A 16,720-nucleotide genomic window follows, 5' to 3' on the forward strand; every position below is an offset into this window, starting at 1 on the left:
ACTGAATGGACATATGAACAGACAGATGCATGATGGATGGATGGATGGATGGATGGATGGAAAGATGGATGGCACTCAGGCAGAAGCAGAGAGAAGAGATGACAACAGGTATCCTGAAGCTGAGATTTTGTATTGCTTCACTAACCTGAATGATTTTAAAGGGCTTGTGTATTTTTGAAGTAGAATTTATAAAAATAGATATTCCTCACATAATTTCAAAGATTCTGAATATTTTATGTTTGATGTATAAACCAGATAGTGCATTTTTTTAAATACACACAGTTTTTTATTTGGCAAACTTACATTAAGAAATATAATTCCAACTCTCAGTAAATAAATAAGCTGTAACCTAACTCTCTAGTATGTAGATCAGAGATCAAACTGAAGGAAAACAATAGAACAGTCATTTATTCTTAGACTGGTTTAGGTATTATATGATTGTTCTTCCTTCTGACATGACTATTTCTGTGTATGGTCTTTCCTTCACTCTCCAGAACTATATACACATAATCTGTTACACGGGTTTTAACCCTGGAGAGAAAACCTGCTGTCTGAAACCAAGCAGAATCTCAGAATCAGGGGTTGAGGAGAAGGAATGATTATGAACAAGAGCTAGAGAAGATCTCTCTTTTGGAGATCCTTTTTGGTCCATATTTGGCAGTGACATAGAATATATATCCCGTGCCTACAGAATTTACAGAGCATCGCTTTTTCCCTTCTGCTGCTTCTTTTGGCAGATGTGAACATCAAGGAGATGCAACGTGGAAATCAGACTTCCGTGTCTCACTTCATCTTAGTGGGGCTGCACCACCCACCACAGCTGGGGGTACCGCTCTTCCTAACCTTCTTTGTCATCTACACGCTCACTGTCTCTGGGAATGGGCTTATCATCCTCACGGTCTTGGTGGACACCCAGCTCCACCGCCCCATGTACTGGTTCCTATGTCACCTCTCCCTCTTGGACATGACCATTTCCTCTGCCATTGTCCCCAAGATGTTAGCTGGCTTTCTCTTGGACAGTAAGATGATTTCCTTTGGAGGCTGTGTCATCCAGCTTTTTTCATTCCATTTCCTGGGCTGCACTGAATGCTTCCTGTACACACTCATGGCTTATGATCGCTTCCTAGCCATTTGTAAGCCTTTACACTACGCCACCATCATGACCCGCAGTGTCTGTAACTATCTAGCTATTGGCACCTGGCTGGGAGGCACCCTCCACTCACTTTTCCAAACAAGCTTCATATTCCGGCTGCCTTTCTGTGGTCCAAACCAGGTGGACTACTTCTTCTGTGATATTCCTGCCATGCTGCGTCTAGCCTGTGCTGACACCACCATCAACGAGCTGATCACCTTTGTGGACATTGGATTCCTGGCCCTCACCTGCTTTGTGCTGATCCTCACTTCCTACGGCTACATAGTGGCTGCTATCCTGAGAATCCGGTCCACTGATGGGCGCCGCAACGCCTTCTCCACCTGTGCCGCCCACCTCACTGTCGTCATTGTCTACTATGCGCCCTGCACCTTCATTTACTTGCGCCCTGGCTCTCAGGAACCCCTGGATGGAGTGGTAGCTGTGTTCTACACAGTCATCACTCCCTTGCTTAATCCTATCATCTACACACTCCGCAACAAAGAAATGAAGGCCGCCTTATGGAGACTGGGAGGTCGCAAGGTCGTGAAGCCTCACTGACTCCGTGCATCACAGACATGCAGGAAATGCTAAAATTTAGGGTATCTGATGGGACAGCAGATAATTGGGGAGCTTTAAGAGAGAAAGAGAATGAAGAATTCATACAGAGAGTTGAAGACTCCTAGATATGGAGGTGGGAACCTTGGAAAGTTCTATATTGTAACCTACTTTTGAACATGATGTTTCCTGTTTCCTCCTTGAATAGCAATGGAAATCAATCAAAACAACTCATCAAGGATGATAACATGCAGAAAAAATCTAAGATAAGTAAATTGTCCACCTAAAAACTCTCTCTGTGGCATCCTTCTCCATGTGTATTACTGCTTCTAATCCCTGAGTTGATACCCACATAGCTTTTTACAGGTTACAAGTAACCTTCATGCAAACCATATAATTTGACCTTGACAGCAATTATAGGAGGTAAGCATTATTATTCCCACGTAACTGTGGGAAAACTGAAGTTCAAGGAAGTGAGTGGCTTTCCCATACTCACTCTCTGTCTTTTACTTTGATAAAAAATGGCCCATGAACTCTAACTTGAGAGGGCACTTGCACTGCAAAGTAAGGAAGCCATGAAATGTGCACTGGCCTGAGTAGTTCTGGCCTTCTGAGCTTGCACAGAACTCTACTTTGGTAAAATTGACATGGGTATATCAAGGATAAACTTCCTTATGACTAGATCTCCCTGTTGATTTCCTGGATATTAATTAAACAGACCATATGAGATGGTAGAAGAATGCATGCTACCATATCCTGGCATTTTCCACATCAATTGAGTATGAGTGAGGAGATGCAAATGGGATGGGGCATATACCTATTTGCAAGAAGATGAGGTCTGCTCTATTAGTCCTTTTTTGTGATAATGTTGCCAGGGTCCAAGGAGGGCCCCTCAATCCCAGAGTGCTCAGGACGTTTTGTTTTGATGTTTGAATTTTTGATGTTTTGAATATACATGGGTAAGAATAGCCCACGAAATATGATGATATTCTATTCCAAAATCAACTCTACTTGTTAAAAAGCTGGCAAAAGGAAGGAGAACTGATTTATGTGTATCAGACATTTTCTGAGCCTAGGTGCGCGCATTCAGTGATTTTTCTTGCTGTCTGCTCTAACAGCAGAGATGTAAGGTTGAACATCAAAATATGCATGAATAAACAATTCCTTGCAAATCAACAAAAACATATTCAGTGTAACTCCAAAATTATAACATTGTCATCTATTCTAAATGCATCTATGATCTTACAAGAAGAAAATACATTTATACATGCTGCTGCTGCTGCTAAGTCGCTTCAGTCGTGTCCGACTCTGTGCGACCCCATAGACGGCAGCCCGCCAGAGTCCTCCATCCATGGGATTTTCCAGGCAAGAGTACTGGAATGGGGTGCCATTGCCTTCTCCGCATTTATACGTGAGCATGTAGATAAACTATCAACATATGACTAGAAAGGGCTTCCCAGGTGACACCAGTGATAAAGACTGTGCCTGCCAGTGCAGTAGATGCAAGAGGCATGGGTTCAATCCCTGGGTCTGGGAGATCCCTGGAGAAGGAACTGGCAACCCACTCCAGTATTTTTGCCTGGGAAATCCCATGGACAAAGGAGACTGGTGGGCTACGGTCCACGGGGTTAGAGCAGGACACGACTGAACACCCGTGCCATTCCATGACTAGAAATGGAAATTTAAAATTGGTTTATAATTCAGTGTACAATAAGTATTGCGGTAGTTCAGGAAAAGGAGTTAGAGAAAGAGAACTGGACCTGGAATTTATAAAGCTGGTGCCCTGTAAAGTATAGGATGATCCTCAGTTTGCAGGTCTTGTAAAATCTACTCAGGAAAAAAAAGAGTAAATAGATAGAATTTTTCATGTGACAGGAACAATATAAACCCTAAGGATAAAGTGAAGTGAAGTCACTCAGTCGTGTCTGACTCTTTGCGACCCCGTGGACTGTAGCCCACCAGGCTCCTCCGTCCATGGGGTTCTCCAGGCAAGAATACTGGAGTGGGTTGCCATTTCCTTCTCCAAGAGAAACCGCTAGAGACATTTAATTAGCTATCTTGGGTGGAGTGGCCCTGGGGATGGGAAAAAGCAGTTAGTTACAAACTCTATTTGACAAACATAAAACACCGCCTTACTACACGCACCTCAACATCCCACCGCACAAACAGAAGCAGAACTCAGTTAATAAGCCTCCTGGGTCAGAACAGAGACCTGAAAGTTGGATTAAAGTTAATAAGCATCTCTTTTCTCATCAAGACCAATGACACACCATGCAAAAATGAAAGGTTTACATAAAAAACTTAATTTCTTGTTTAACTGTTAATAGAGAAACATAAAATATATCTCATCACTTAAAATTAAGAAACCTACCTCATAAAAACAACAAGCAACGAATTTTACTTTATCCTCTGTGTGTGTGTGTGTGTGTGTGTGTGTGTGCTCGTGCGCGCGTGTGAGCTCAGTCGTGTCTAACTCTTCACGACCCTGTGGACTGTAGCCCACCAGGCTCCTCTATGCATTGGATTCTCCAGACAAGAATACTGGAGTGGGTTGCCATCCCCTCCTCTAGAGGCTCTTCCCAAACAGGGGACTTTATCCTCTATTCACAAACAACTGCAGAGCCAATAAGTGAACTTAAGTCTATCTGAGTCCAAAACTTGAAACCCTCCTTTAGAAAGAACTATGTAGGTTAGTATATACTTTTTATGCAACCTCAACTCTTAAGAGGAAATTTTGTTTTCAAATTCATTTTGAGGTTCTCTAACCTTAAAAGTGAGAAAAAATTAAGCAAAAGAGAAAAAGTAGTTAATCTGAATGTACAACCAGTGTTGAAAACAGTAATTAAGAACAAGGTCTTGTTTAGAGTTTGAATAAATTGTGCTTAATATTACTTTGGGGAAGTCACTTTTTTTTTTTTTTACCAAGTTGGTGTTTTAAAATGGATGAAAATATATTTTACTTTTTTTTTTTTTTACTTTATTTTACAATTCTGTACTGGTTTTGCCATACATCAACATGAATCCACCACGGGTGTACATGAGTTCCCAATCCTGAACCCCCCTCCCACCTCCCTCCCCATACCATCTCTCTGGGTCATCCCAGTGCGCCAGCCCCAAGCATCCTGTATCCTGCATCGAATTCATGTGATGATGGTCTAGTTTCAGAAATTTGTATGGGCTATGGTTGGAGTGCACCCTCTAGTGACGTCAGCGATGACTTGCAAGTGAATAAGCACCTAAGTCTTAACATCTTATTTAACTTGAATTTCCAATTTTTCTCTAAAAGTAAGAAAAGAATTGACCTTTCTGATTTTAACCTTAAAAAAATAACCTGCCCTTCAAACGCTTATACCACCAAGTTCAGTTTATCTTTTTTTAATTTACTTATTTTAATCGGAGGGTAATTACAATATTGTGGTGGTTTTTGCCATACATGGGTGTACATGTGTCCCACCATTCTGAACTCCCCTCCCAACCCCCTCCCCACCCTATCCCTCTGGGTTATCCAAGACCACCAGCTTTGGGTGCCCTGCTTCATGCATCAAATTTGCACTGGTCATCTATTTTAACATGGTAATATACAATTGGTAATGCTATTCTCTCATATCACCCCACCACTTTTAAAGAAGGTTTATTTACAGGAATCAGTGCAGGACTCTATTACTATAATTGTCAGTTAGCTCAAGTTAGTGGACAGCATTGCTTCAGTCTTCTATATTCTCCTGACTTATTTTTACATTTTTAATAACTGACTGAGGAGTGTTAAATTTTTCAAATATAATTGTGGCCTAATGAAAATGAAATTTACACTTTTGACTGAAAAACTATTTACTTCACCTTCATTACATAAGATATTTTAGCTGAATATGGAATTCTAGGTTGATAGTAGGTTTTTCCTTTCATTGCTTTAGAGATGCTCCCTCTTCTGGCTGGCTTAACAGGTTTCTAAGGTTTCATGTCATTCCTATCTTTGTTCCTTTAGCATAATGAGTCTTCTTCATCTCTGTCCTCCTTTTAGATTTTCTGTCTCTCAGTGAATTCAGTAGTTTGTTTGGGGTGTGTGCCTTCGTGCAGCTTTATTTATATTTATGTTACTTTTTGCTCATTGTGTTTCTCTTATCTGTGAGTCTATTGTTTTCATAAAATTTGGAAATTTTCAGGTATTATTTATTCAAATTTTATTTCTACTTACTTCTCTCCTCTTCCTCTGAGACTCCAATTACATAAAAATTAGATTGCTTGATACTATCCTACAGTTGATTGAGGCCCTGTTCTAACATTTAAAATTCACGGATCTTTCTCTTCTACAATATCTAAGCTGCTGTTCATCTTACTCTGTGTCTTTTTATTTCAGTTGTTATACATTTCACCTCTCAGATTTCCATTTGGTTCTTTTTATGACTAGGTATACAACAGCTTTTATTCTTGATCTCATAAGTCCGCATACTAAGGCACTAACCTTTGAGGATTTTAACCAATACTTTATGTATTATGGGTTTCTGAATTACAGAAACTGTCTCCAGGCATTAAGTTCAGGCAATCTCAGGACTTACTTCATTTGTTTCACCTGTTCCAGGAATCATAATCCTATACTGCCTTTTGTCCAATGCCTAAAAAGAATTAATGTATAGATTTTTGTCTATTTTTCTAGACTTTTACAGTTAGGCATTTCCTGCAGCAGTTAATTTTGTATTAACAGAGCAGACAGATGGTCTTGATTTTTGAATTGTTGGTTTCATACTCAAAATGGTTGCTAAACTATCTTATTTGCCATAATGAAATGAAAGAAAACCTAAGTGTTTTCTTTAATTTTCTTTTTAAACCTCATATCTGGAATAAAAAAGAAAAAGTGCCAAGAAATATTTATAAATCTCCTTTTGCTCAGTCTTATTTTATTAAAAGGAACAATAATTATGAAATATGAAGCACAAGGAAAGAACTATCTCACTGAACTTGTGAATATTGGTTCACTCAGATACAGTGCTATGATATGCAATGATAAATTGAAATTAAGCAAAATATTTTGCTTATCAGATTAAACAAGTCAAAGCAATATTCCACTGAAACCAAATTTAACTACTGCCTGTCCTATAACCTAAATACCGTATTTTATTCTTCAGGCTTTTCTTTCATTCACCTAAAGAGATAACTATTAGCCAACTGGTTCTATAATGTATAAGACTAAGAACCTGTAAGGTACCTTTAGCCCCTAACTTGATGTAATTCATATTAATTTTGCCTTTTTCACAATAAATAATGAATTTGTCATATATTTATTTATTATTTCATGTGCCTTATAAACACACAAAAATCTATTTAAACTGACCGTTTGCTTTTTATTATTCAATGAATGCATGGAGTATTTATATTTTCTACAAAAAAAAAAATAGTTCTAATTTTAGAAGAACCTTCTCGAAATTTTTCAGTGCAACTGCTGATTTTTTTTTTAATTTTTATTTTTACTCTATTTTACTTTACAGTACTGTATTGGTTTTGCCATACATTGACATGAATCCACCACGGGTGTACATGCGTTCCCAAACATGAACCCCCCTCCCACCTCCCTCCCCATAACATCTCTCCGGATCATCACCGTGCACCAGTCCCAAGCATGCTGTATTCTGCATTGGACATAGACTGGCGATTCGATTCATACATGATAGTATACATGTTTCAATGCCATTCTCCCAATCATCCCACCCTCTCCCTCTCCCTCTGAGTCCAAAAGTCTGTTATACACATCTGTGTCTTTTTTGCTGTCTTGCATACAGGGTTGTCACTGCCATCTTTCTAAATTCCATATATATGTGTTAGTATACTGTATTGGTGTTTTTCTTTCTGGCTTACTTCACTCTGTATAATCAGTTCCAGTTTCATCCATCTCATCAGAACTGATTCAAATGAATTCTTTTTAACGGCTGAGTAATACTCTATTGTGTATATGTACAACAGCTTTCTTATCCATTCATCTGCTGATGGACATCTAGGCTGTTTCCATGTCCTGGCTATTATAAACAGTGCTGCGCTGAACATTGGGGTACATGTGTCTCTTTCAATTCTGGTTTCCTCGGTGTGTATGCCCAGCAGTGGGATTGCTGGGTCATAAGGCAGTTCTATTTGCAATTTTTTAAGGAATCTCCACACTGTTCTCCATAGTGGCTGTACTAGTTTGCATTCCCACCAACAGTGTAAGAGGGTTTCCTTTTCTCCACACCCTCTCCAGAATTTATTGCTTGCAGATTTTTGGATTGCAGACTTTCTGACTGGTGTGAAGTGGTACCTCATTGTGGTTTTGATTTGCATTTCTCTGATAATGAGTGATGTTGAGCATCTTTTCATGTGTTTGTTAGCCATCCGTATGTCTTCTTTGGAGAAATGTCTATTTAGTTCTTTGGCCCATTTTTTGATTGGATAGTTTATTTTTCTGGAATTGAGCTGCATAAGTTGCTTGTATATTTTTGAGATTAGTTGTTTGTCAGTTACTTCATTTGCTATGATTTTCTCCCATTCAGAAGGCTGTCTTTTCACCTTGCTTATATTTTCCTTTGTTGTGCAGAAGCTTTTAATTTTAATTAGATCCCATTTGTTTATTTTTGCTTTTATTTCCAGAATCCTGGAAGGTGGATCATAGAGGATCCTGCTGTGATGTATGTCGGAGAGTGTTTTGCCTATGTTCTCCTCTAGGAGTTTTATAGTTTCTGGCCTTACATTTAGATCTTTAATCCATTTTGAGTTTATTTTTGTGTGCGGTGTTAGAAAGTGATCTAGTTTCATTCTTTTACAAGTGGTTGACCAGTTTTCCCAGCACCACTTGTTAAAGAGATTGTCTTTACTCCATTGTATATTCTTGCCTCCTTTGTCAAAGATAAGGTTTCCATAGGTGTGTGGATTTATCTCTGGGCTTTCTATTTTGTTCCATTGATCTATATGTCTGTCTTTGTGCCAGTTCCATACTGTCTTGATGACTGTGGCTTTGTAGTATAGCCTGAAGTCAGGCAAGTTGATTCCTCCAGTTCCATTCTTCTTTCTCAAGATTGCTTTGGCTATTTGAGGTTTTTTGTATTTCCATACAAATCTTGAAATGATTTGTTCTAGTTCTGTGAAAAATATGGCTGGTAGCTTGATAGGGATTGCATTGAATTTGTAAATTGCTTTGGGTAGTATACTCATTTTCACTATATTGATTCTGCCGATCCATGAACATAGTATATTTCTCCATCTATTAGTGTCCTCTTTGATTTCTTTCATCAGTGTTTTATAGTTTTCTCTCTATAGGTCTTTAGTTTCTTTAGGTAGATATATTCCTAAGTATTTTATTCTTTTCGTTGCAATGGTGAATGGAATTGTTTCCTTAATTTCTTTTTCTACTTTCTCATTATTAGTGTATAGGAATGCAAGGGATTTCTGAGTGTTGATTTTATATCCTGCAACTTTACTATATTCATTGATGAGATCTAGTAATTTTCTGGTGGAGTCTTTAGGGTTTTCTATGTAGAAGATCATGTCATCTGCAAACAGTGAAAGTTTTACCTCTTCTTTTCCAATTTGGATTCCTTTTATTTCTTTTTCTGCTCTGATTGCTGTGGCCAAAACTTCCAGAACTGTGTTGAATAGTAGCAGTGAAAGTGGGCACCCTTGTCTTGTTCCTGACTTTAGGGCAAATGCTTTCAATTTTTCACCATTGAGGATAATGTTTGCTGTGGGTTTGTCATATATAGCTTTTATTATGTTGAGGTATGTTCTTTCTATTCCTGCTTTCTGGAGAGTTTTTATCATAAATGGATGCAACTGCTGATTTTTAGAGTCCAGATACAATTCTTGTTTTTTCCTAAATTAAAAACAAAGTTTATTTCTTTGGCACAATCTTTTCTCTTTTTCTTATTTTATCATGTTGACAAGGATACTTATAAAATGCTCAGTAGTAAAGGATATGGAGAAGGCAATGGCACCCCACTCCAGTACTCTTGCCTGGAAAATCCCATGGATAGAGGAGCCTGGTGGGCTGCTGACAATGGGGTTGCTCCAACACAACTGAGCGACTTCACTTTCACTTTTCACTTTCATTCATTGGAGAAGGAAATGGCAACCCACTCCAGTGTTCTTGCCTGGAGAATCCCAGGGACAGCAGAGTCTGGTTGGGCTGCCATATATGGAGTTGCACAGAGTCAGACACGACTGAAGCAACTTGGCAACAGCAACAGTAAAGGATAAAAGAGATGTTCTTTATTTTACCTGACTTTGAGGGGAATACAAGTAAATTGTCACCATAAATGTGATTGTCCCTAAAATAATTGTACCCTTTATTTCATTTTAAATTATTAATATACTAAGATATTCTTTTCATAATGACTATTGAGGTTTGTTTCCTAAATTTATTGGGTAACATTTTCTTCTCCTATAAATTTCTTAATGTGGTGAACTATAATGAATTGTTTCCTGATACTAAAATATCCTTATGCTGTATGCAAATATTACTTTATTTGACATGTATTTGCTTCTATGTGATTATTTGCACTCATATTCATAAATGATATTAGTCTATAAGTTTATTTTATTTGCTATTTTTATTTGAAATTCATATCAAGGTTATGTTCATATTATAAATAGATATATAATTTTAAAATCTAGTCTCTGTTATATTTTATAAAGTCAACTCTAAGATATCCTAAGCAAATCTAAGACACTACTAGATTTCAAATATGAAGATAAAACCATCAAGGACTTCAACCAAATTATTAAATAATTTACAAAAGCAAAAGAATTAACTAAGACATCAGACATTTAAAAAGCAAAATGCACAGCAAAGACGCAATGGTACAACATGTTTTTAAAAACTCAGTAAGAGAAAGTATAAACCAATGATTTCATATGCAGCACAATTGTTCCTTCAAAGATCAAGGCAATGAAAAAACACCATTCAACACATTAAGTACTTAAGGAATTTTGCATTCATCAACCCTTCCTAAGGAATCTACTAATGAAAGAACATCAACCAATCAAAAGATAATTGAGAAAACTTTAGCAAAAAGACAGATGGTCAATATTTTAAATTATATAAATGTACACACTACTATATAGGAAATAAATAACTAATAAGGACCTACTGTATAACACAGAAAAGTCTTCTCAATACTCTGTAATGATCTTTATGGGAAAAGAATATTTAAAAGAATGGATATATGTATATGTATAACTAATTCACTTTACTGTTCAGTAGAAATTAGCACAACATTTTAAATCAACTATACTCCAATAAATATTTAAATATAAATAAAAACTGCATAAGCAATAAAAAAGAAGTATCTCCATATGCAAATAATAGATAGGACATCTGGAAAATCCCAGAGAATCAATTATAAAACTAACTCAATTTAAAAGACCAGTAATAAAAAGGGATTTAATATGCAAAAATCAAAGTCTTCATATACACAAGCCATACAAAATTAGGTCCATATCTCCTCCACCACAGAAAAGAATAAATTGCAAACAGATTTGGAATCTAAATGTAAAATGTGAAAGCTTACAAATAATATAAGAAAACAAGGGTGAATTATTCTTCAACCATGACATAAGGTAATAATTCTGTATTATGACTCAAAATCCAAAAGCAATTAAAGAAAAAAAATCTAATATGGAACTGACAAATTTAGGTAATGAGAAGTAGGTTTCTCACTGTTGGAGAAAGAAACTACTAATAAAGAGAGCAAAAGTGGTGTTGGATTGGAATTTGGAAGTATCATTACAAATAAATAGCTTTTAAAATTATGATGATAAAATTATACAGAAGCTCAGGGCTGGGGGAGTATCATATAAGAAAGAATCGCCAGTCCAGGTTCAATGCATGATACAGGATGCTTGGGGCTGGTGCACTGGGATGACCCAGAAGGATGGTACGGGGAGGGAAGTGGGAGAGGGGTTCAGGATGGGGAACATATGTACACCCGTGGTGGATTCATGTTGATGTAAAGTAAAAAAAATAATAATGACAAATAATAAAAATAAATAAATAAATTTTTAAAAAAAATTTTTAAAGGCACAGAAATAAGTATAGATGCATATGTTTGGATGGGTTAGTACTCATACATATATTTTCTATTTGTTGAGGGTCCCTAGGAGTAAAGACATCTCAGTAGCAAGGAGTGCACTTAGAAATCAGATTTGGTTTCTAAATTTTAATACAATTCTCCAATAGAAAGGCTCTTTAGAGAAGTTGCAGCATCTAGGGTTGGAGAAGGGAAAATACAAGAGCAGCCTGGAACATCCTGTTGTGTCAGGAAACTAGGACATGTATGAAAAAGGTGAAGCATAACAATAAGATACTGATGAAAAACTGAAGGAGCCCCAAATGGTCAAAAAGAACAACTTGAATAACAAAATAAATATTACACTGCATTATGTTTAATCACAGAATAAAATACATATTCATGAATCTCTGCTGATATAAATAATTGAATAAATAAACAGGAAGAAGAAACTGTTCTTCCATACAGAAGAATTCCAATTATTAATAATAATGTACAGGATTGATGGAATTTTTTTTAAATCACCATTAGACAAACACCAAGATAACAATGTTCCCTGACAAAATGGATGATTCTAAAATTGTTGAGTGAAAATTTGAGGAGATACAAAATATAAGCATAGTCTCAAAGTATCTCCCCTGCAAGACATTTACCATAACCAATAATAAGACATATTGATATCACATACACCCTGAAATGATGTATACCTGGAAAAGGATACAATATCACTTCTATGGTATTTTGCCAAGACTGCATAATCTCAAACTACTCAAGAAAAGACAGCATGCATATCCAAATTGAAATATGTTATAGAAAATAATTGGTACTCCTCAAAAGGGCAAAAGTCATTAATTACAAGGAAAGAATGAGGGACTGTCACAGATTAAAGGAGACTAAGATCCTCTGCTGGGTCCTGAAAAAGAAAAGCGATATCGGAGAAGCACTGGTGAAATTTGAATGTGGTCTATAGTTGAGTTTATGGTATGATACTAATGCTAATTCCCTGATTCTTATAATTTTACAGTGGCTTATAAACTGTCAGCTTTAGGAGAATTGAACTCAATATATGTCATCTTCTCTATTTTTTAATGTTCCATAAATTTAACATTTCAAAACAAAAACATTTTAAAAATTAGAAGGAATTTAAATACTTTATTATACTATCCTTCAGCAAACAGTATTTGTCCATTTATTTAAATCATGTTTTGCATCACTTGGCAGACTTTCTTCCTTTTGATTTACTTCTTCCTTTTTTAATAACTCATTTCTGTACACCATAAAATCCACCTATTTAAGGGTACAATTCAAAAGAGACACAGATGTATAGAACAGTTTTTTGGAATCTGTGGGAGAGGGAGAGGGTGGGATGATTTGGGAGAATGGTATCGCAACATGTATAATATCATATATGAAACAAATCACCAGTCCAGGTTTGATGCATGATACAGGATGCTTGGGGCTGGTGCACTGGGATGACCCAGAGAGATGGTATGGAGAGGGAGGAGGGAGGGGGGTTCAGGATGGGGAACACGTGTATACCTGTGGCGGATTCATGTTGATGTACGGCAAAACCAATACAATATTGTAAAGTAACCTCCAATTAAAATAAATTTATATTTAAAAAATAAATAAATAAATTGTTAGTAAATTTACAAACTTGTGCAATATAACAATAATCCAATTTTAGAACATTTCCTTCACTTCAGAAAGATTCCTCATGACAGTCTGTATTCATTCCCTGGTCTCACTCCAGTCTCATGTTTCCACTAACTTTTCTCTTTTTATAGATTTGTCTTAACAGAATGTTTCCTAAGCATACAACATGTGACCTTTTGTGTCTGGCTTCTTGCACTTAGCATCATGTTTTTGAGTACTATCCATTTTATAATCTGCATTAGCATTTTGTTTCTCTGTATTGCTGAGTGCTTTTTCAGTGTACAGATATACTTTTTAAAAAAATCTATTCACTAGTTGATGACCAACAAACATGATTGTTTCCAGGCACTGACTGTTACGATTAATTCCATTATAAACATTTATGTTTATATGCACATGTTTTCACTTCTCTTGTGTATCCCTATAAATGGAAATTCTGGATCATATAGTAAAACTCTTGTTTAAGAAAATTCCATGCTGTTTTCCCAAGTGGACTCTACCATTTTGCATTCTGAATGCCAATGTGTAGAGGTTTCAGTTTCTCCACAGCCAATAACACTTGTTACTGTTTGTTTACTTTAAAAATCATATCCATTCCAGTGAGTGAGAAGAGGACAAATCTAAACCTAATTGGTTGAAACATCAAGCATATATATATACAGTTGATGTAAAGGACATTACAATACTTCAATCTACCCAACATTGGAGTGACCTCTCTTGTGAAATAGGGAATACTCCATTGCTTAATTTGTTCAAGCAGAATCTATGCAATTTTTCATCAGGAGCATTATAGGAAAACTGAATAAATTAATGAATATGAATAAATTTAAGGTCATGTGCTATGTGTCCTACTCTAAGTAAACTAATAATTGTCACAAATAATAATATCCCCATTTAAAATCTGATGAATGGAGGAACCAAGAAATTTGGCAAAATTATGGTTCTATTGGCTCAGACGGTAAAGTGTCTGTCTACAATGCGGGAGACCTGGGTTCGATCCCTGGGTTGGGAAGATTTCCTGGAGAAGGAAATGGCAACCCACTCCAGTACTCTTGCCTTGAAAATCTCATGGACAGAGGAGCTTGGTGCAGGCTACAGTCCATGGGGTCGCAAAGAGTCAGGCACGACTGAGCGACTTCACTTTCACTTTCTTTATGGTTCTCTTTCAGCTAATAAGTGATTGACCAGAGACTTAAACTTAAGTTTGCCATCATCACTGTTGTTTAGTCACTCAGTTGTGTCTGACTCTTTTGTGACCCCATGGACTGTAGTCCAACAGGCTCTTCTGTCCATGGGATTCTCCAGGCAAGAATACTGGAGTGAATAGCCATTTCCTTCTCCAGGGGATCTTCCTGACCCAGAGACTGAACCTGAGTTTTCTGCATTAACAGATGGATTCTTTACCACTGAGTCACCTGGGAAGCCCTTAAATGCTGTTCAGTTGCTAAGTCATGTCTGAGTTTTTCAATCCCATGAACTGTAGCCCCCCGGCTCCTGTGTCCATGGGATTTCCCAGGCAAGAATACTGGAGTGAGTTGCCATTTCCTTCTAAACTTAAGCTTACAAGCAACCAAATAAACTTGGCTCCTTGCTATTTCTACTTCTCTATACCAAAAACATTAATCAGAAACTAGATAAGGAGCTGTGTAACACAGGGAGTTCAGCCCAGTGCTCTGTGACAACCTAGAGGGGTGGAATGAAGGGTGGGGGGAAGGAGGCTCAAGAAGGAGGGGTTATATATAATACTCATGGCTGATTCACATTGTCATACAGCAGAAACTAAACCCAACATAGTAAAGCAATTATACTCCAATTAAAAATAAATTTTTAAAAAAGAAACTAGTTAAGGCGTAAGACATTTTCTCTATGTTCCTCTTTGAAAGACATGACATATGCACATGGAACACTAAGTCCAAAGAAGGCTAAGTTTGAACATTTATTCCTCTAGAAGCCCTTTATAAATATTTTATTTCACATCACTTTATTCATCCATGAAACATACTGTATTTAGGATAATTATTAATGATACATAGCATGTACTTTGGTATAATTATTATTAATAATTACCCTAATACTATATATTTCATGAATGAATAAAGTAGTATGAGATAAAATATTATTTATAAAGGGCTACTAGAGGAATTAATGTTCAAATTGGCCATAGAGAGTAGATTAGTGAAGGCAGAGACGAAAAGAATTCCATTCACTTTCTAAGATGGAATGCTGTGATGAGATCAGGGGGAGATTATGGCAAATTGCGAAGAGGTAGACAGCAAGCCTAGATAAGAGAAGTTTCTTCCTGGGACTGCAGAAAATAAAGATTTTGTGCTTATAATGAAATCAGTTTGCAGATAATTTTACATATTGAAAAGAGAGTCAATTTATGCCTTAGACAGAGAGAAACAGTGAAGGGGAGAGAGAAATTAAACATGTTGTTTTAAGAAAACTGACAAAGTGGAATACAGAACATTTTATATATTAGGGAATTGAGAGTTGAGACATAAAACACCTTTGTGTAAATTTAGGTATGAAATATGCAGAGGAAGTCTTTGGTAAAACCTATAGAACTGAAGATACAGCAGAAATACGCAGTTTAAAGAAAATTTTCATATAATTTAACATCTAATTAGGTTTAAGAGTTAACAGATAGAAAGAATTAAAGAAAACTTAAATTTCATTTTATACTTAAAAACGAAGTAACAGGAAAACATTTCCCAAAAGGCTGAAATAAAGGTTTACAGGAAGAGCATGAAATGAAACTGAACAATTTGTCCTGGTAATTATTAACTCTATCCTCTAAGGCTTCATCATCCTTCTCTTGAGAGTTGATTGGGGGTAGCTAAAGAACTCCCTCTGGATGAAGAATGCATGGGACTGCTGTGTTCCTGGCTGATGTAATAGCTCCCAAACTCTGGACAAGTCTCCCAGAAGATGAGATGTGACTCCCTGATGACTCAAAGCAATAGGAACCTGGTCATCCACATATGCAGTACGGCAGAGTAAATCAGGGGAGCAGAGGAACCACAGTTCCCAACTCTGCAAAAAAAAGAAAAAAAAAATATATATATATATAGGCTCCATGAGAGTAAGATTTATAATCTGTATTTATCTTGCCATTGTTAGGAGCGTACTTTTCCCAAATAATCCTTACAGTTCTTTATGTGCCTCAGAAAGATAGTGTTTCCCATATTAAAAGACTCATTTTGAAAGAGCAGCAAGAAAACACCAGAACAGGCCAAAAGAGTGAACTGAACATGTATATCCATGACATGGACCAACTGGCTAATGACGCTATGGGGAAGCCAAATGGCTACTTCTTCTGTCTGCTGATGTCAGTCCTCTGCTGCCTGAGAAG

The 16,720-nt window shown here is 36.7% G+C and overlaps 1 protein-coding gene across 1 annotated transcript; it reads left to right on the forward strand.

The window, feature by feature from the left end:
* Positions 1-721: 721 nt before the first annotated feature.
* Positions 722-1,690, forward strand: OR10G6 (olfactory receptor family 10 subfamily G member 6). Its single transcript, XM_068978215.1, has one exon. It carries the CDS (start codon positions 755-757, stop codon positions 1,688-1,690), a length of 936 nt encoding a protein of 311 aa, XP_068834316.1. The 5' UTR covers positions 722-754.
* Positions 1,691-16,720: the final 15,030 nt, after the last annotated feature.

Source organism: Capricornis sumatraensis, chromosome 8 (assembly GCF_032405125.1).
Source record: "Capricornis sumatraensis isolate serow.1 chromosome 8, serow.2, whole genome shotgun sequence".
NCBI classification, from domain to species: Eukaryota; Metazoa; Chordata; class Mammalia; order Artiodactyla; family Bovidae; genus Capricornis; species Capricornis sumatraensis.

What these genes read in the sequence shown, in the direction of transcription:
- OR10G6 (XM_068978215.1), top strand. Translation starts at nt 755, where the DNA reads ATGCAACGTGGAAATCAGACTTCCGTGTCTCACTTCATCTTAGTGGGG.